This window comes from Ochotona curzoniae, unplaced genomic scaffold, assembly GCF_017591425.1.
Source record: "Ochotona curzoniae isolate NIBS_2020 unplaced genomic scaffold, NIBS_Ocur_1.0 scaffold_2683, whole genome shotgun sequence".
NCBI classification, from domain to species: Eukaryota; Metazoa; Chordata; class Mammalia; order Lagomorpha; family Ochotonidae; genus Ochotona; species Ochotona curzoniae.
The window spans coordinates 8,858,723-8,879,879 of NW_024467100.1; the positions used below are offsets into that span (position 1 = coordinate 8,858,723).

The window sequence follows — 21,157 nt, forward strand, 5'->3', positions numbered from 1 at the left end:
ATTCTAAATGGGGAAAGACTAGAAGCCTTTCCACTAAAATCTAGACCTAGACAGGGATGTCCACTGTTAACACCACTCTTCAATATAGTATTGGAAGACCTTGCCAGAGCTATTAGGCAAGAAAAAGAGTTAAAAGAATCCAAATAGGAAATGAGGAACTGAAATTATCTCTATTTGCAGATGACATCATTCTCTACATAAAAGAACCAAGAAACTCAGTCAAGACACTGCTGGAACTCTTAAGAGACATTGTCAGGATAGCGGGATACAAAATTAATTAACACAAATCAATCGCATTGGAGTACACAAATAATTCCATGGCTGAGAAATAAATTGTAAGTACAGTCCCTTTAAAAATAATGGAAAGGAATCTTAAATACCTAAGAATCAAGCTAACTAAATGTGTAAAAGACCTCTGTGATGAAAACTACAAAACATTACAAAAGGAAACAGAAGAAGATGTTGAAAAAATGGAGAAACTTACCATCTTCCTAGATTGACAGGATCAACATCATCAAAATGTCCATATTTCCAAAAGTAATATACAGGTTCAATGCAATCCCAATCAAAATCCCAACAACATTCTTCTCGGAAATAGAAAAGAAGATACAAAAGTTCATCTGGAAATACAAGAGACCACAGATAACTAAGATAACACTCAAGAATTAAAAAAAACTAAAGGAATCACAATTTCAGAACTCAAGACATACTACACACCAGTGGTCATTAAAACCGTCTGGTACCAGTACAGAAACAGAGAAGAAGATCAATGGAACAGAATACATATGCCAGAAGGGAGCCCACACATGTATACACAACTAATTCTCAACAAGAAAACTGAAAACAATCCAGCCAAAAAGCCTGGTCTATTCAACCAATGCTGTTAGAACAACTGGATAGCAGCTTGCAGAATCAAGAAGCAAAACCTGCACCTGTCACAGTATACAAAAAACAGCTCTAAATGGATCAAGGGCCCAAATCTTCACCCAGAAACCATCAAACTGTTACAGAAAAACATAGGAAGCACTCTCCAAGAAATAGGAAAGGGGGAAGATTTCTTAGAAAAGACACCAAAAGCACAGGCAGTCAAAGCCAACATGAACAAATGGTATTACATCAAACTAAAAAGCTTCTTTACAACAAAGGAAACAATTAACAAAGGGAAGAAGCAATCAACAGTGGGAGAAAATTTTTGCATACTTCACAAAGGATAGGACAAGATTTGCAAAGAGCTTCAGAAACCCAGGGACAGGAAAAAAAAGAAAGAAAGAAAGAAAGAAAGGAAGGAAAGAAAGAAAGAAAGGAAGGAAGGAAGGAAAGAAAGAAAGAAAGAAAGAAAGAAAGAAAGAAAGAAAGAAAGAAAGAAAGAAAGAAAGAAAGAAAGAAAGAAAGAAAGAAAGAAAGAAAGAAAGAAAGAAAGAAAGAAAGAAAGAAAGAAAGAAAGAAAGAAAGAAAGAAAGAAAGAAAGAAAGAAAGAAAGAAAGAAAAAGAAAGGAAGAAAGAAAGAAAGAAAGAAAGGAAGGAAGAAAGAAAGAAAGAAAGAACCCTGTAAAAACAAAATGGAGAACAGAAATGAACAGACAGTTTTCAAAAGAACAGATTCAGATGGCTAGCAAACGAATGAGAAGATGCTCAGGCTCCCCAACCATCAGAGGGATACAAATGGAAACCAATTGAGATACCACAGAACTCCAGTCAGATTAGCCTACATTCAGAACTCAACTAACAACACCTGCTGCTGTGGAGGTGGATGAAAGGTACCTTCCCTTCCTTCACTGCTGGTGGGAGTGCAGGATAGTACAACCAATATGGAAATCAGTATGGAGAGTGCTTACAGAATTGCAAATAACTCTGCCATATGAGCCAGTTATCCCGCTGTTAGGAATATACCCAAAAGAATTAAAACTACATGTGAGAAAGGGATCTGTAATCCCGTCATTACAGCAGCACAAAAACAATAGCAAAGACATGGAAACAACCCAGATGCCCATCCAAAGAGAAGTTACTGAAGAAACTGTGGTACATCTAGTCCATGGAATATTATTCAGCCATTAAAAAGAATGAAATTATACAATCTGTGGGCCCTATGCGGGGCTAGCAGCTAAAATCCTCACCTTGAATGTGCCGGGATCCCATATGGGTGCTGGTTCTAATCACTGCAGTCCTGCTTCCCATCCAGCTTCCTGCTTGTGGCCTGGGAAAGCAGTCGAGGACAGCCCAAAATTTAGGACCCTGTGCCTGTGTTGAAGACACAGAGGAGCTCCAGGCTCCTGGCCTTGAATCAGCTCAGCACCAGCCATTGCAGTCACTAGGGGAGTGAATCATCGGATGGAAGATCTTCCTCTCTGTCTCTCCTCTCTATATATACCTGACTTTGCAATAAAAAATTTTTTAAATCTTTAAGAAAAAGGAATTATACAATTTGCAACTAGATGGTCCCAACTAGAGACCATTATACTCAGTGATATAATTCAATCACAAAAAGAGAAATACCATCTGGCCTTTCCAATAGAAGGAATCCATCATTCAACTTGGAACGTATAGTGGTGGAGTAATAGACAGTAGCACATCCAGATGAGCAGACACAATACAACATGCATCTCTCCTTCCAAACAAAAGATAGACTCCCAATGAAAGTGTTGGGTATATCTAGACAAGAGGGTGATGGACTGTCTTAAATTGTACCAGCAATGTTGGGGCACACTTAAGCAGTAGATGGATGCAATTGTAACTCCTTATGAAGCGTTGTAACATTATGGGTAAAATCAATTGGGGGGAGTGGAAACTGGGGGAGGTGTGTCCCAGACTATACAGAATTGTATAATAAATTTCAAAAATAAGAAAAAACTTTATAAACAACAACAACAAAAATACCTCCTGGCTTATCCTATGTGACCTGCAGTCTACAAAAGCCTGATGCCACTAATACAATTCAGATATTGATCATCACCATAAAAAACAAAAAAAAAGGGAAACCATGAAGTTAAATAACATGCTATTCAATGACTACTGTTTTGCTGAAGAAATGAAAAAAAAAAGGAAGAAATCGAGAACCTTCTTGAACAAAATGATGCTGCACTATGATTTATGAGTCAATGAACAATTTAAGGAGAAAGCATTTTGGAGAGATGAAACTAAATAAAAGATCAAAACCAATGAGATATACTTAACACTTATCTTTGTTGGTGAATGTTTCCTGTAGGCAACAAAGAAATGGGCATTGGTTTTTAATCCAACTACTAAACTATGATGTTTGATTGATGAGTTTAATCCATTTATATTCAGGGCTAATATGAATGCGTGGTAATTTGGTCCCGTCATTTTAGCAGTGTGTTGTTCACTGGCTTAGTCTTCTGTTGTTATTTTACCAGGATGTTCTTCACAGTTGCCTTGGGATTTGGTGGGTGCGATTTCTTTCCTTTCCCAAAAGAATATCTTTAGGCATCGTTTATAGAGCAGGTCTGGGAGAGGCATATTCTTTGAACTTTTGTTTACTGTGGAAGAATTTTATTTCATTTTCAAAAAAAAAAAAAACTTTTCTGGGTACGTTACCCTGGGCTGACAATTTTTTTTTTTTTTTTGCTTCCAGAGTCCAGAATATGTCACTCCATTCTCTTCCTCCCTAGAGTCTCTTTTGAGATGTCTCCTGTAAATTTAATTGGTATTCCTTTGTATGTCAACTGAATGTTTTTCAAGTGCACATTTAAGGATTTTTTCCTTATGTTCATTTGAACAGAGCTTGATGATCATGTTTCATAGTGAAGATCATTTTGATCAACCCTGTTGGGAGTTCTGTGCCCCTCCTGGATGTTGTTTCCCAATTCTTTCTCTAATTAAGGAAATTTTACCTTATTATCTCATTAAACACATTTGTAAACCTAGCTTCTCTTCCGGCATCTTCTTGGACTCCCAGAACTCTTATATTTGGCCTTTTAATAGTGTCTTTCAGTTCTTGACTACTTTTTAGCTTGGTCCAGCTCTGCTTCCAGCTTTTGTGTGTGTCCTGCTGGTGACAGGAAATATCTTGCAATTCTGAGATCCTTTAATCTGCCCCCTTCTTTCTATTTTGGAGACTCTCCACTGTACTTTCAATCTGCTCCACTATATTCTTAATTTCTGATATATCAGCTTTCATTTGATTCTTTTCTGCTGTGGCATGCTCATTAACTTCTTGAAGTCCTAAAATACATGCTTCTCATTACTGATTTTTTTTTAGGAGTTTTCTGATTGTATCTCCCACATTTCCTCAATGTACTCCTCAATTAACTCTGAGGTTGGCAAAGGTTTTTGTTCCTTTGCAGGAGAGTCTTCATTAACATTCATTGTACCTTTGTCTCTTCTTTTGGTCATGATCATTGTACTTCTGGTTATTAGATTCATCTCCTTAGGACACATTTCTAAACTCTGTCACCCACAGGTCTATAATTCAATTTTACTTAATGTGATTGGCACATGGCTCTTCGTTCACAGTCACTTGTGCCACTTCAACCAGTCAGTTCCAGTTCTGGGTTCTTATGTTAGACTTTCGGCATGGTATCCATAGTCCCAGCTCCTGGCTTATCACTCCTGGGATACCATGCTGAGGCTGCACCATTGTCTGTACAATCTTTTCCCACTTCCTGATAAGGCAGTTCCCAGGATTAAGGAAACATCAGATGTCCTATATAACTAGATTGTTGGTGGTGAAGATCTTACCAGAACCATTTGGTTCTTAGGTCTGAGGGCCACAGGAATGTATTTCGACCCTTATAATGCCAAAGTTGATATTATTTGCCATATGGGACCAAGGCAATGCACTGACCTCACTGAGTTCACTCCCAGCTCAGAGTATGCACAGCTCATTCTTCTTCTTGAAGTCTTAAAGACTTTGACACACTGTACAAGGGTTTGCTTCCCTTTCAAAGGGAAACTGCAGTTACGAATCTCCCTATTGCAGCTCCCAAATTCTACAGGGACAAGGCAGGTTGAAGACTAGTGGATTGTGACAAGGAAGGAAGCTTGGCAGCAGGTTGTCTTAGCTGGAATCAGGGCTCAGAGGTAGGGAGACCAGATGAGAGCAACAAGCCCAGAATGGGAGTGGTTTGACTGTGTCAGCTTGAGAGCAGAAGACACTTTGGGGGAGGGCAGAGGAAGTGGGTGGAGGCATTGGAATCCTGCAGGCAGGCCCTTGGGGACTAGTGGGTTTGGGGTTTGCAGATAAAAATCAGAGGCCACTACAAGCCCAGAGCTCCCCAGCAGCATGGGCCACCTGCTGTTCCTGCTGCTCTGGGGGCTGCACAAAGTTGGGGGAAGATCTGATGGTAAGTAAGAGGAGGGCACTTGGGTACACACTGATAGATGGGAGGAAGTAGGGTGAAACAGAGCACGTTTTGAGTGAGGATGAGACCAAGGGGCAAAAGGGACTCACAGTCTGAGTGCCATAGGGGAGTGCATTGCGTGGTGAGGGTAGAGAGCTCCTGGCTCGTTGTGAGGCTCCATGCTGCCTATAGTTTCTGAACCCTAACCTTGCATCCCAAACTTCTGCAATGTTTGCTTTCTGTTCCTTATACTGCAGGAGGTGCTCAGCTTTTGGCGTGCTCCCCTAATATCCTTCTCTTTCACTTTCTTCCTTTTCTCTCCCTCATTATCTTTTTCCCAGACTTCATTTGAGATGTAATTGCTTCCTCTCTCTCTCTCTCTCTCTCTCTCTCTCTCTCTCTCTCTCTCTCAGCCTCTCTTTCTCTCTCTCTCTATTTCTGTCTCTCTCTCCCCCACACCCCACACACACATGCATAAACACACACAACTGAGAAAGAGAGAGAGAGAATTAATCCTTAAGTGAGGCACACACCCAATTGTGGTAAGGCCAGGTCTGGGCTTTGCCCAAACCAGAAGTCAAGAACTTGGTCCCTGTTTTCCTCTGGGGACCTCCATGCTGTCCCTTTCCCAGGCACATCAGGGAGCTGGATCCTGAGCAGAGCAGCCTGGACTCCAACTGGAACTCATAGGGGAACCTGGGTAGCAGGTCATGGCTCACACCCCTGCACCACAATACCAACACTATCCAATCATTTTTGTTTTGTTTTGTTTTGTGTTTTTCTTTGCAGTGCTACAAAGAGCTTTTCCCTTTCACATACTCCAGATCTCGTCCTTCCCTAACAGCAGCCATGCACGCACAGACTTCTTGGCATGGCTGGGGGAGCTGCAGACACACCGTTGGAGGAATGAGTCGGACACTGTGCAGTTCCTGAAGCCCTGGTCAATGGGCAGATTCAGCCAGCAGCAGGTGAAGCAGCTGCAACAGGAGTTTTTGGTTTATCGATTCAGTGTCTTCAATGATGTCCAGAAATTTTCCAAACTGCTCAAGTTAACCTGTGAGTTGAGGCATGGGATCCTGGGTATCTACCAAGGGGAAGGGTGGATGGGTTAGACCAGTTAAGGGACTATGGCTCTTCCTGTTGAGAGACACTCTACCTCTTCTGCTTGCTGCTTCTGCCAGCTGATGTCCTCTTTGGTCCTGCCTGCTCCACACTGTCATTACTTTGAACTCTGAGAGGTAATAAAACATCCAAGTAAATATCTTCTCTTTAACCACTTTGAGATTTATTTAAAAATTAATTTAAAAAATTAATGAATTTTTAAATTTTATGATCAGTTTCAAGGGTCCCGAATCCCTCATCTGCTTTCCCAGAAATTAGTACAATGATATAGTCATTCAAAAACAGTCTTCCCAGGCCCGGCGGCGTGGCCTAGCAGCTAAAGCCTTGCCTTGAACGTACCGGGGTCCCATGTGGCCTCCGGTTCTATTCCCAGCAGTTCCACTTCCCATCCAGCTCCCTGCTGGTACCTGAGAAAGTAGTTGAGGACAGCCCACAGCTTTGTTATCCTGCACCCATGTGGGATACCCGGAAGAAGTTCCTCAATACTGGCTTTGGATCAGGAAAGCACTGGCTGTTGTGCTCACTTAGTGAGTGAATTATTGGATGGAAGATCTTCTTCTCTGTCTCTCCTCCTCTCTGTATATCTGATTTTCCAAGAAATAAATAAATAAACCTTAAAAAAAACAGTCTTCCCATTAGTGGAATGCTTCTTTGATCTGTGACCTTTTCTCTCTGCAGACCCTATTGATATCCAGGTGTTTGGTGGCTGTGAGTTGCATCCTGGCAATGTCTCTGAAAGCTACTTCCACGTGGCTTTTCAAGGATCACTTATCCTGAGTTTCCAAGGAAGTTCTTATAAGGCAGCTCCAGATGTTTCTCCAAAGGTAGATGTGGTTGTCCAAGAGCTCAACAAGGACCCAGGCACAAGCGCAGTGATGCAAGTGCTCATGAATTACACCTGTCCTCAGTTTCTCCATGGCCTTATTGAGGCAGGGAAATCAGACCTGGAGAAGCAAGGTCAGCCTGTCTTCCTCAACCTCACATTCATTGGGAGTTTCCTCAGGACTTTTCCTTCCCGGACTTCTCTTCTGTTTGGGCATGGAGACAGAGAAGTGTCCATGCGGGCATGTTAAAACATGAGTGTGTTTCTTCATGCCACAGATGCTAACTGCACGCCTCGTGGAGGCGGTCAATTGCACTAAATTAACAGTGAGGGTCAGAATTGGGATGTGGCAGGCAGGGTTCCTGCTGTAGGAGCAGAAGACATATGAACAAAGAAGGGGTTTTGGGGGAGCATTTATCGGACATGGGAAACAGGGTAGGATACGCCGGTGGGTTGTCATGAAAACTGTGATAAAGGGTTGAAGGTTTGAGAGGCCTTGTATCCAAAGGCGGGACTGGGATAGCAGGTGTCTCAGAGGCAGAGTCCTCATTGTCACACACCCTGTCTCTTATTCTTTTTGTTGGATACAGTGAAGCCTGAGGCCTGGCTGTCCAGTGGCCCCAGCCCTGGGCCTGGCCGTCTGCTGCTCGTGTGCCGTGTGTCTGGCTTCTACCCGAAGCCCGTGTGGGTGAAGTGGATGCGAGGTGAGCAGGAGCAGCCTGCACAGCAGGGTGACATCCTTCCCAATGCTGATGAGACATGGCATCTCCGAGTGACCATGGATGTGGAGAGCAGAGAAGCAGCCGGCCTGTCTTGTCGGGTGAAGCACAGCAGTCTAGGAGGCCAGGACATCATCCTGTACTGGGGTGAGGAAGCCCTGGAGCTCTGTCTGGAAATGGGAGGAGGAGGTCCTCATGCAGAGAGGGAGGCAGTGGGGAAGGGCTGGGCTTGATACTGCTGGGATTGAAGAGTTTCAGAGAGGAGCACGTGGGACGACGGGGATGCGAGGAGGGCATTCCAGATAGAGACAGAAAAATAAAGACTTGGAATTCAGAAAGTGATGAGATAAGTGTTGCACATTCAAGAGGAAACAAAGCCCCAAACTGAGAGTTCCTGAAGTAGGTGGCAGATGAAGAATCCCAAGAGGATTCATTCCTCAGTTGAGAGGGGGCCAGGGAGTTTGACAGGCAGCTTGACTAACACTTAGCCTTGCTGAGTGTTTCCAGGGTGATGGTCAATGCCCTGCACACCAAATTCGTTCTAGTCATCATTGGTCTCCATTGAAGATCATGTGTCTTATTTTACATAGGCAGAGACTGAGGTTCAGATGGGTCAATGTCCAGAGTCACAAAGAGAGTGAGCAGTAGAGTTAGGCTGAGGTGAGCCTACCTGCAGAGCTGGTGCTCAACCCCTCTAAGCCATTACCATCCTTTGGTGGAAGGAACTGAATTAGGGATGGCCATGCCCTGAGGAGAGTTGGGGGAGCTAATGTTATGAGGATTAGATGTTGGAGCTTTCAGTGGAAGAAATAGGAAGCACCTAGTATCTGGAGAGTTGCTCAGAGCAGAGGTGTTGCTGTAGGGAGGGACCTGTGCACAGAGCCAGCTTGTTTCCTCCTCTCACAGGTGGAAGCCGCATATCCTGGATGTGGATCTGGGCACTGGTGGTACTGGGCTGTGTGCTCATTGTGGGAATAGCATGTTTTAGGAGACCCATATGGATGTGGCTTAAGAGGCACTGGTAAGTGTCATTTTCCCATCTCCTCCTTGCCTTAGCCTCTGTGCCCTTCATTGTTTGCTCTCCTTGTCTTTAATGACCCCTCTGACTCTGTCCTCTAACAGCTCCTATGAAGACATCCCGTGACACTGCTTGCCACACCTGCCTCTCTGGAACTCAGGACCTCAACTTCCCAGGATATCAGTCCTGAGCTGTTTGGGAATTGAGAGTGAAAAGAGAGGTCCCTCAAAAAGAGAAGACCACAAGGCAGCTGTGGGCACATCCTCTCAAGAGTTGCCTAGAGTAACTTCAGTGTTCATTATACTGCAACTGGATTCTGTGGTGAAGAGTGCAAACTCTGATGTGCTGCAGGATAGCGGAAAGGGACCGGGGTGTCAGTGTGTGTGTGTGTGTGTGTGTGTGTGTGTGTGTGTGTGTGTGTGTGTGTGTGTGTGTATTGAGTATGTCTCAGAACTGTTGTGGAGATTGAATGTATAAACCTGAATAAACCTGTGAGAGCCCACACTGTTTTTGGTGCCACACTGCCCTCAAATGACATTATTGGCTTTGCTTGCTAAAGCAGGGTCATTTGTGAAGCAACCGAATGACCTTCTGCTTTCTTAGGCCGTGTGTGTGTTTAAGCTCCTCCTGAAGCCCTTTTGGAATTTCTGTAACTTGGAATTGCAGTAGTTCTGATGCTTGTATGAACAACCTGGTTTTGGAAATGAAGAGTTATCTCTCCAGGGAACCTTGCTTTCTTCCTCCAAACGTCAAGTTTAAAACATTTCAGGAAATCCTGGAATTCATTTTGCCTCATGTAAATACTCTGTGTGGTTTGAGTGTGAGTCAATGTTCAGTTTGTTGTTGTGCAGCTCTTAAGGCTTTATCTTTTGGTTTCTGTTTAGTGATCGTGATCAGAATTCCTTTAATTGCTTCTTACAGAACAAACAATGGGAAGTGTTTCCAGGGAGAGGAAGGGTTGAAGTTTCTAGCTATTGTACAGTGGGGTCTGCAGTAGAGTAGGAGTGAGGGTGCGTGGGACTGTCCCAGGCACTTGCCCAGAGTTAATGCCTACTTGGTGACCTTACAGCCTCATCCTAGCAATAAGCTTGTCCTGTCCCTGTCAATGTGGTGGACAGGCCCCAGAAGGTTCTGCTCCTGCCTGTGTCCTCTGCAGAGCCTTGCATAATCTGTGTTAATGTATTTGCTTTGTGACAATTCTACTGAACTGCATGCCTCTGGTCAAGCCCCGTGGGTTGTTTCTAATTTCTTAAACAAGTGTAGACTGGTGAAATAAACTGTTACTCAGTTTATTTCATATTTACATATTGAAATTGCACAAGTTAGACAGAGAATTCCATTCTGCCTTGTTCACTTCCTTGGATTCAACATCCAACACCCTTTAGCACCCTCTAAGCTGCTGTGAATACATTTGTGAATCACCTAGGACTAGTGTGTTATTTAGGATTCTGGTATAAAGTTTTACCAGATTTGTTTTAACTAAAAGAAAATCACCTTCAATGAGGTGATGCTAGTGTATTATTTATGATTCAGTGAACAATTTAATCAGAACAGTATTTTGAAGAGATGAAACTAAATTTAAAAATTAAAATCCATGAGATATAGTTTCCATTAATATTTTTGGTGAATGGGTCCTCTGTAGGCAACAAAGAGATGTACAAACCTGTGATTTTTGATTGATGAGTTTAATCCATTTACATTCAGGGTTAATATGAATGCGTGGTAATTTAGTCCTGTCATTTTAGCAATGGATTGTTCATTGGTTTAGTTTTCTGTGGGTTTACTTGGATGTTCTTCCCATTTTCCTTTCGTTACTGTGAGTATAATTCCTTTTCTCTGTCAAGAGTTCATCTCTAAGTATCTTTATAGGGCAGGTTGGAAGAGGCAGATTCCTTTAAATTTTCTTTACTGTGGAAGAATTTTATTTCATTTTCAAAAAAAAACCACTTTGCTGAGTATGTTACACTGGGCTGACAATTTTTTGCTTTTAGAATCTGGAATATGATGCTCTAGGAAGAAGAGAATGGAATATACAGAGTCTCTTTTGAGATGTCTCCTGTAAATTTAATTAGCATTCCTTTGTATGTCAACTGAATGTTTTTCAAGTGCACATTTAAGAATCTTTTCCTTATGTTCAATTGAACAGAGCTTGATTATCATATCTTGTGGTGAAAATCACTTTTGATCAACCTGTTGGGAGTTCTGTGCCCCTCCTGGATGTTGTTTCCCAATTCTTTCTCTAGATTATGGAAAATTCTACCTTATTGTTTCATTGAATATATCTTTAATCCCAGCTTCTCTTTCTGCATCTTCTTGGATTCCCATAACGTTTATATTTGGCCTTTTAATAGTGTCTTTTAATGCTTGACTACTTTTTAGCTTGGTCCAGCTCTGCTTCCAGCTTTTGTGTGTGTCCTGCTGGTGACAGGAAATATCTTGCAATTCTGAGATCCTTTCTTCTGCCCCCCTCCCACTTCTATTTTGGAGACTTTCCACTGAACTTTTAATTCTTAATTTCTGACATATCAGCTTTCATTTGATGCATTTCCTCTGTGACATGTTGCTTAAATTTTTTGAACTCCTGCATTATGTGCTTCTCATTGTTGATAAGAAGCTTTATAAGGCATTTTCTGAATTTTGTATCACCCATTTTCTCAATGTATTCCTCAGTGAACCCTGAGGTTGGCAAAGGCTTTTGCTCCTTTGTCGGAGAGGCTTCAGTAATATTCATTGTGCCTTTGCCTCTTATTTTGCTCTTGGTCATTATACTTCTGTTTATCTGATTCTTCTGCTTGGAACAGTTTTCTAAGTTCTGTCACCTACAGGTCTACAGTCCAATTTTCTTAGTGTGGTTGGCACATGGCTCTTTGCTTGCAGTCACTTGTGCTACTTCCTCCAGTGAGTTCCAAGTCTGAGTTCTTATGTTAGACTTTCACCATGATTTCTGTAACCCCAGCTCCTGGCTCACCAGTCTCCACCTCCTGTGATCACATGCTGAGGCTGCACCACTGTCTGTACAAACTTTCTCCCACTTCCTGTTAAGGCAACTCCCAGGATTAGGGAGGCACCAGGTGCCCCGTATAACTAGATTGTTGGTGGTTCTGATATTGCCAGAACTTGTTGGCTATTAGGTCTGAGGGTCACATAGACCTATTTTGACCCTTACATTGCCAAAGTTGATATGATTTTCCCTGTGGGACCAGGGCAATGTACTGACCTCAATGAGTTCACTCCCAGCTCAGAGCATGCACAGCTCACCATTGTCCCTGAAGTCTTTTAATTCTATTTTATCTTATTTTTACTACTTTTGAAATTATTACCATCATTTTATGATGCAGTTCCATAGGCCTTGGGATTTTCCCTGTCCCTTTCCCAAATCCTCTTCTCCCTGCCCCACCAAATGTCCTTATATTATTACTATAGCATAGCTCTTCGTATACAGTCACATGTTCATCATTGCCATCATGGACATGGCAGAGAGTCCAGCATCCTGTGTCAAGGTACAGTAAACAGTTTCATTACTAGTCCATTTTTGATCTGGTGCTAGAGATGCACACTGCACTGCATCCTCACATCTGGATATGATAGTCTCCATTATACAATCACCATACATCCCTCTTAAATGAAAAGCCACAATACAAAATCAATAACATGAAGGAAAATGGAAATTTACAACCATGGATTTCTCAAGAGGTTTTAATAGTTCAACCATCGTAGATTGCTGGTGACACCACCCGTCCAATCGCAATGAAATCTCACTGGCTGTTATAGTCCAATTTAGTAGTATCTCCATCTGCCCAGATCTTCACTGCCAATGCTTGGCTGGAGTAATTGATCAATTGTTTCTGTCCTCCATCCCCTGCCATGGTATTAGGTGTCCTCCAGAGGCTCAAATATACTGCCATATTGTCCATGTATATTTGGGAATGCTGTCCACTCCTCAAACCAGGCTTGGCTAGTCTGAGCAACTGAGGAGGCCCAGCTCTGATACATGAACTCCATGATCAGATCATGGAATCTGCAATTCTCTCCATGGTTAGGGTTCTGAGTCCAGTGGTTCAGTTAATAGGGAATCACCAAGGAAACTTCATCTGAGGCCATCCCAGACCTGATTCTTGTGTGTGTTTGCCAATACAGGTTCCAACGCAGTTTGCCATCCAGATCAGCCTACGCACACACTGGTAGTTGCAATTGCTGGGTCAATGTGTCTCCAACCCTGCCAGCACCCAGTTGCATTCCTCATATGGACTGGCTGGAATGCACCCTGACCCAGCCTGACCCAGACTCCATTCTAGCACTCAGATTTGCCAGCAGTTGTTATATGGACCCAGCCTGACCTGCCCCTGACCTATGCCAAATGCATGCTAGCAGGAACCATATTTTCGCCTGCTCTGAGCTGCTCCCCTTAAGGGTTCCTGCACTCACCTGCAGGAAGCAAGTCCCAACAGAGGAGTACCCCTGGCTCCTCCATCAGGATCTCTCCCAATGCCAGATCTCGAGCACACTGGTGAGTCCACGGGCCAGTTCTACTTAGTCCACCTCCTGTCCTAGCAAGAGAAGTAGACTTTCCTCACTGGCCCTTATCCATTCCGGTTCTTGTTGTTGGGCGCTACAGCCTAGCCAAGCCTGTTCTGTCCACAGACACAACTCACGCATGGCTCAGCAGGGGCAGAGAGCTGGGCTAGCCCCTTCTATACCTACCCTTGTTCTCACAAGCACCAGTGGGGGTTGGATTCTAGCCCAGTCTGGCTCAACCCAGACCCAACCCACACACATGCTGAGGGATTCTGCAGGTATATCCAGACCAGACCACAGCCCACACCCTGGCCCTCACGTACTCCAATGGGGATCACAACATGCCCAGGGCACCCCTTTTGCTCCCCAACCAGGCCAGTTCCCAGCCACAGATCTCATACATGCCACTGATTGCTCTGAACTGACCTGGCATAGCCCCTCATCTGTCTTAGCCTTTGCCTTTGGATGCTGCAAGATAACCCAACCTAGCCAGCCCCCAGTCCCAACTCTAACTGGTGGGTGTTGCAACCTGGCCCTGCTAAGTCTGCTCCCATCCCCAACTATGTGAACCAGTAGGTGTGATATCTTAGCCCGGCATGACCTGCACTCCAGCCTGCATTCTGCACTCCCACAGCCTGGTCAACTCCCATCCAAAAACAACCCACATACTTGTCAGCGAGTGGGCCATCAATGCCAAGCTTGCCTTGTGCTCGCCATTTGGAGCTATGGCCATGCAGGGTAGTCTCCCAGTTTTCCCCACCCAGCCCACTCCCAGACCCAGAACTCACATGCTCCAATAGCTGTTAGACCCTTACCCGACATAGCCTGCCCCTCCATCTTGACCTTTATATGAGCTGGTGGATGTTGCAGAGCAGTCCACCTCACCCTGTTTTAGGATGCACATGCAGGTGCTGCAGGTTGGACCCCACTACACGTGAGCATTAGCCAGTTCCACGGTCATACCTATTTCAGCCAGTCATGCTGACATCTGGCACCACAGACAACTATAAAAACATGTTTACTGGAAGAAGGCAAAGGGTCAGAACTAGATGTGGGAGTTGATTGGTCAGTCAAGGAAGGAGAGTCCTTGAACTTCCTTGACAGGCACAGGGTAGCACATGCATTTCAATACATCACATGTTCAAATGACGGTGGCCTTGGCAGGGCCAGTTGGTACGGGTTGTGACTCAAACACTGACAAATTCACCTAGCAGTCAGAACTGTGCATGAGCCCTGGGACATCTGGTGATTCTGACAAATTTCAGCTGGCCCAGGGAGTTTTAAAGTGTTTCTCACAGTTCACAAGGTAAATTTAAAAGTGTCAGCTAATTTCTGCTTTATAGTTGTTCAGGCTGATTTCAGAATTAGGAAGGTTTGAGCAATTGATATGTCTTGGGAAATGATAAGGCAGCTAAAAGGATTTGTATACATATATATGTTTGTGAGTGTGTGTATATATGCACACAGGTATGCAGTTCAGTAGAATTGTCACAAAGCAAATACATTAACACAGATTATGCAAGGCTCTGCAAAGGACACAGGCAGGAGCAGAACCTTCTGGGGCCTGTCCACCACACTGACAGGGACAGGACAAGCTTATTGCTAGGATGAGGCTGTAAGGTCACCAAGTAGGCATTAACTCCGGGCAAGTGCCTGGGACAGTCCCACGCACCCTCACTCCTACTCTACTGCAGACCCCACTGTACAATAGCTAGAAACTTCAACCCTTCCTCTCCCTGGAAACACTTCCCATTGTTTGTTCTGTAAGAAGCAATTAAAGGAATTCTGATCACGATCACTAAACAGAAACCAAAAGATAAAGCCTTAAGAGCTGCACAACAACAAACTGAACATTGACTCACACTCAAACCACACAGAGTATTTACATGAGGCAAAATGAATTCCAGGATTTCCTGAAATGTTTTAAACTTGACGTTTGGAGGAAGAAAGCAAGGTTCCCTGGAGAGATAACTCTTCATTTCCAAAACCAGGTTGTTCATACAAGCATCAGAACTACTGCAATTCCAAGTTACAGAAATTCCAAAAGGGCTTCAGGAGGAGCTTAAACACACACACGGCCTAAGAAAGCAGAAGGTCATTCGGTTGCTTCACAAATGACCCTGCTCTAGCAAGCAAAGCCAATAATGTCATTTGAGGGCAGTGTGGCACCAAAAACAGTGTGGGCTCTCACAGGTTTATTCAGGTTTATACATTCAATCTCCACAACAGTTCTGAGACATACTCAATACACACACACACACACACACACACACACACACACACACTGACACCCCAGTCCCTTTCTGCTATCCTGCAGCACATCAGAGTTTGCACTCTTCACCACAGAATCCAGTTGCAGTATAATGAACACTGAAGTTACTCTAGGCAACTCTTGAGAGGATGTGCCCACAGCTGCCTTGTGGTCTTCTCCTCTTTTTGAGGGACCTCTCTTCTCACTCTCAATTCCCAAACAGCTCAGGACTGATATCCTGGGAAGTTGAGGTCCTGAGTTCCAGAGAGGCAGGTGTGGCAAGCAGTGTCACGGGATGTCTTCATAGGAGCTGTTAGAGGACAGAGTCAGAGGGGTCATTAAAGACAAGGTGAGCAAACAATGAAGGGCACAGAGGCTAAGGCAAGGAGGAGATGGGAAAATGACACTTACCAGTGCCTCTTAAGCCACATCCATATGGGTCTCCTAAAACATGCTATTCCCACAATGAGCACACAGCCCAGTACCACCAGTGCCCAGATCCACATCCAGGATATGCGGCTTCCACCTGTGAGAGGAGGAAACAAGCTGGCTCTGTGCACAGGTCCCTCCCTACAGCAACACCTCTGCTCTGAGCAACTCTCCAGATACTAGGTGCTTTCTATTTCTTCCACTGAAAGCTCCAACATCTAATCCTCATAACATTAGCTCCCCCAACTGTCCTCACGGCATGGCCATCCCTAATTCAGTTCCCTCCACCAAAGGATGGTAATGGCTTAGAGGGGTTGAGCACCAGCTCTGCAGGTAGGCTCACCTCAGCCTAACTCTACTGCTCACTCTCTTTGTGACTCTGGACATTGACCCATCTGAACCTCAGTCTCTGCCTATGTAAAATAAGACACATGATCTTCAATGGAGACCAATGATGACTAGAACGAATTTGGTGTGCAGGGCATTGACCATCACCCTGGAAACACTCAGCAAGGCTAAGTGTTAGTCAAGCTGCCTGTCAAACTCCCTGGCCCCCTCTCAACTGAGGAATGAATCCTCTTGGGATTCTTCATCTGCCACCTACTTCAGGAACTCTCAGTTTGGGGCTTTGTTTCCTCTTGAATGTGCAACACTTATCTCATCACTTTCTGAATTCCAAGTCTTTATTTTTCTGTCTCTATCTGGAATGCCCTCCTCGCATCCCCGTCGTCCCACGTGCTCCTCTCTGAAACTCTTCAATCCCAGCAGTATCAAGCCCAGCCCTTCCCCACTGCCTCCCTCTACGCATGAGGACCTCCTCCTCCCATTTCCAGACAGAGCTCCAGGGCTTCCTCACCCCAGTACAGGATGATGTCCTGGCCTCCTAGACTGCTGTGCTTCACCCGACAAGACAGGCCGGCTGCCTCTCTGCTCTCCACATCCATGGTCACTCGGAGATGCCACGTCTCATCAGCATTGGGAAGGATGTCACCCTGCTGTGCAGGCTGCTCCTGCTCACCTCGCATCCACTTCACCCACACGGGCTTCGGGTAGAAGCCAGACACACGGCACACGAGCAGCAGACGGCCAGGCCCAGGGCTGGGGCCACTGGACAGCCAGGCCTCAGGCTTCACTGTATCCACAAAAAGAATAGGGGCAGAGTGTTGTTGAAGAACCTCAATATCAAAATCCCAACAATTTGCTATGACTCATCAGTACTAAAAAACTATGTGAACAGCCTATTGACCTTTAGTGGTCTATGTGATCTTCAGCACTAATGGGTCCCAATTATGATTAATCAAGTACCACCTATGTCTGGTTATCTCACAGGTGGCTCCAAGTAATTAAGTGAGTGCTTACCTTAGTTGCTGGAGGCATTGGTTGTCTGGCATAGACACCCACGGAATGTGTGGTATTACCCTCACCTTGCAGACTATTGTGAATTGCCCCTTTTCTAGCTTTTTTGGTCTGACCATAATAAAAACCCTATGAATGTGCTTTCGGTGCCATATTCCATTAAGGGGTGTTAGTACAGCCGGCTGACCAGTCAGCCAGTTGCTTGCGCTCCAACCAAGAACCCAAGCTCCGATATGCTGGGCTTGAATAAACCATCCTTGTACACTTGGATTGACTTCAGACTCCTGGTGATTCTGGGGATCTCAAAATCTGGACAAAATAGTGTGACAGTTAGGACTTTGCCTCTGAAACTCCTGCTATCCCAGGCCCAGCTTTGGAGACCTTCGACCATTTGTTACTTGAACCAGGACAGCCTTTCCTCATACTCTGCTCTGATCCACTTGTCCTACAAATGCTCCCCCCAAAACTGCTCCTTTGTTCATCTGTCTTCTGCCCCTACAGCAGGCACCTTGTGTGCCAAACTCCCATTCTGACCCTCACTGTTAATTTAGTGCAATTCATGGTTCCCGCGAGGTGTGCAGTTAGCATCTGTGGCATGAATAAACACCCTCATGCTTTAACATGCCCTCATGGATCCTTCTCTATCCCATTGCCAAAACAGAAGAGAAGCCTGGGATGGAAAAATCCAGAGAAACTCCCAATGAATGTGAGGTTGAGGAAGACAGGCTGACCTTGCTTCTCCAGGTCTGATTTCCCTGCCTCAATAATGCCATGGAGAAGCTGAGGACAGGTGTAATTCATGAGCACTTGCATCATTGCCCTCGTGCCTTGGTCCTTGTTGAACTCTTGGACAACCACATCTACTGATGGAGAAACATCTGGCACTGGCTTCCAAGAGGTTCCTCGGAAGCTCAGGATATATATTCCCTGGAGTGCCACATTGAAGAAGCTTTCAGTGTCTTTGCCAGGCTGCACCTCACAGCCTATAAACACCTGGAGATCAATAGGATCTGTGGAGAGAAATTGACACAGATCAAACAAGTGTTCCAAAGACTGGAAAGCTGCTTTTGAATGACTACACCATTGTAATAAAATATGGGATAGCAGTGGGTAGAGATGGACAATCTAGAGCATTTGGATCTGTATAATAAAATGAACTAATTGATGAAAATTAATTAAACATGTTTAATTAAATTATGATTGACAGAATAAATTAGTTGATTGAGAATGGCAATTGGTTTTCAAAGGCTTCAAGAAGTATAGAAGAAATTGGCTTGGAGATTATTATTACCTCTCAGAGTTCAGGGTAATGACAGTGTGGAGCAGGCAGGACCAAAGAGGACATCAGCTGGCAGAAGCAGCAAGCAGAAGAGGTAGAGTGTCTCTCAACAGGCAGAGCCATAGTCCCTTAACTGGTCTAACCCATCCACCCTTCCCCTTGGTGGATACCCAGGATCCCATGCCTCAACTCACAGGTTAACTTGAACAGTTTGGAAAATTTCTGGACATCATTGAAGACACTGAATCGATAAATCAAAAACTCCTGTTGCAGCTGCTTCACCTGCTGCTGGCTGAATCTGCCCATTGACCAGGGCTTCAGGAACTGCACAGTGTCCGACTCATTCCTCCAACGGTGTGTCTGCAGCTCCCCCAGCCATGCCAAGAAGTCTGTGCGTGCATGGCTGCTGTTAGGGAAGGACGAGATCTGGAGTATGTGAAAGGGAAAAGCTCTTTGTAGCACTGCAAAGAAAAACACAAAACAAAACAGAAAACAAAAATGATTGGATAGTGCTGGCATTATGGTGCAGGGGTGTGAGCCATGACCTGCTACCCAGGTTCCCCTATGAGTTCCAGTTGGAGTCCAGGCTGCTCTGCTCAGGATCCAGCTCCCTGATGTGCCTGGGAAAGGGACAGCATGGAGGTCCCCAGAGGAAAACAGGGACCGAGTTCTTGACTTCTGGTTTGGGCAAAGTCCAGACCTGGCCTTACCAGCAATTGGGTGTGCTTCAGGTAATGAAGGGGGGAGAGAGAGAGAGAGAAAATGAGGGAGAGATGGCGGTAGAGAAAGAGTGTGTGTGTGTGTGTAATTACCTTTTAAATAAGTAGATCTGTGTAGATCTGTGAGAGGAAGAAGTTAATGGAGGGAGTAGGAAGGGGGAGAAAGAGAAAGACCCTGGGGAACATTGCAAATGCTCCAATGCTCCCTAACTCAGAATACTGGATGATTTTTGGAAGCAAGGGCAGGATCTAGGAGCTCTAAGCTGCACTGTCTCTGCTAGAGCCTGGAGCTCTCTGCCCTAATCACACAATGCACTCCCCTATGGCACTCTATGCGTCCATTTGCCTCTTGGTCTCATACAGTGTGCTCTGTCTGAGCCTGCTTTGCTTTCTCCACCCCAGCTTCCTCCCTGCACCTGTGGGTACCCATGTGCCCTGGTCCTACTTACCATCAGAACTACCCCAAACCTTTTGCAGCCCCCAGAGCAGCAAGAACAGCAGGTGGCCCATACTGCTGGAGAACTCAGAATGAGCTTCCAACCACAGCTCTGAGTCTGTGTGCTCCCCTAACTCCCACCCACAACCAGTTCTCAGGCTCCAAGCCAGTGGGGCTCCAATACCTCCCCGCCCCCTGCTGGGTGTGTTCTGCTTCTCAAGCTGACACAGTCAAACCACTCCCACTCTGGGTTTGTTGCTCCCATCTGGTCTCCCTACCTCTGAGCCCTGATTCCAGTCTAAGACGGCCTGCTGTCAGCTCCCTGCCTTGTCACAATCCACTAGTCTTCAACCTGCCTTGTCCCTGTAGAATTTGGGAGCTGCAATGGGGACATTCATAATTGCAGTTTCCCTTTGAAAGGAAGACAGGAAGCTGTACCCCTTTTCTGACTCCCATTGGCTTAAGAATGCAAAACATCCATGCAGAAGGAAAACTGCTTGCTTCATCCATGGCTGTCTGCAGATGAAAAACCTGGTTGCTTTCTATTTGCATTACACACTTAGGCTTTCCCTGTATTTCTTCAAGTGCAAGTATCACACCAGACATTTTAAAATGAATTGCTTCAGTCATGTGTTGAGAAGATTGCAACCCCTATAGCTGGGATTCCTCCATCAGTGTCCCCTACCTCCCCTCCTCTCTCAGGGGCCATTTTTGCCTCTCCCTGTCCACTTTCTTCTTTATCTCTCCTTCCTTTTCTTACCCCTGCCTGGTCTTCTTCCTACTCACTCACTCACTAACTCATTCACTCCCTCCCCAAATAAGAGCCTGTGTGGTAAAGCATATGCCTGGAGAGCCAGCTCTTCACTTCCTGTGCTGAAAACAAGAGTGACAGAAATGACTGGGGCTTGAGGGGGCTAGAACCTCAGACATCACAGAGACCCCCTCTTTGTTAATTCTGAGCCTTGGAGGCACTCTGCTTGTCTCTACTTCTTTGTTCCATTGCCAAGCCTCCTCTGATTTACTTCCTTTTATTTTTCTCCTGGATAGGCTCCCTTCTCTCCATTTCCATTTTCACCAACCTAACCTGGGACCCGATCTCCTGAAACAGAGAACACAGTGGTTAGTATGACCTCAAGATAGCCCTGCCTTTGAACGTCGTCTCACCTGACTGCTCTGTCACCTCCCCAACATGA

At 45.0% G+C, this 21,157-nt stretch overlaps 2 protein-coding genes across 2 annotated transcripts; one reads left to right on the forward strand and one right to left on the reverse strand.

The window, feature by feature from the left end:
• Positions 1-5,201: 5,201 nt before the first annotated feature.
• LOC121171491 (antigen-presenting glycoprotein CD1d-like) lies at positions 5,202-9,181 on the forward strand. The gene is made up of 6 exons (XM_041003198.1): positions 5,202-5,300; positions 6,087-6,353; positions 7,098-7,376; positions 7,833-8,108; positions 8,868-8,982; positions 9,084-9,181. Exons 1-6 carry the CDS (start codon positions 5,240-5,242, stop codon positions 9,103-9,105), a joined length of 1,020 nt encoding a protein of 339 aa, XP_040859132.1. The 5' UTR covers positions 5,202-5,239; the 3' UTR covers positions 9,106-9,181.
• A 6,268-nt stretch (positions 9,182-15,449) lies between these two features.
• LOC121171608 (antigen-presenting glycoprotein CD1d-like) lies at positions 15,450-20,084 on the reverse strand. Its single transcript, XM_041003357.1, has 6 exons — positions 19,978-20,084; positions 19,004-19,270; positions 18,262-18,540; positions 17,031-17,306; positions 16,157-16,271; positions 15,450-16,055 (listed from the first exon to the last, which is right to left on the reverse strand). The coding sequence occupies exons 1-6, from the start codon at positions 20,036-20,038 to the stop codon at positions 16,034-16,036; spliced, it is 1,020 nt and encodes a 339-aa protein (XP_040859291.1). The 5' UTR covers positions 20,039-20,084; the 3' UTR covers positions 15,450-16,033.
• Between the last annotated feature and the right edge of the window lie 1,073 nt (positions 20,085-21,157).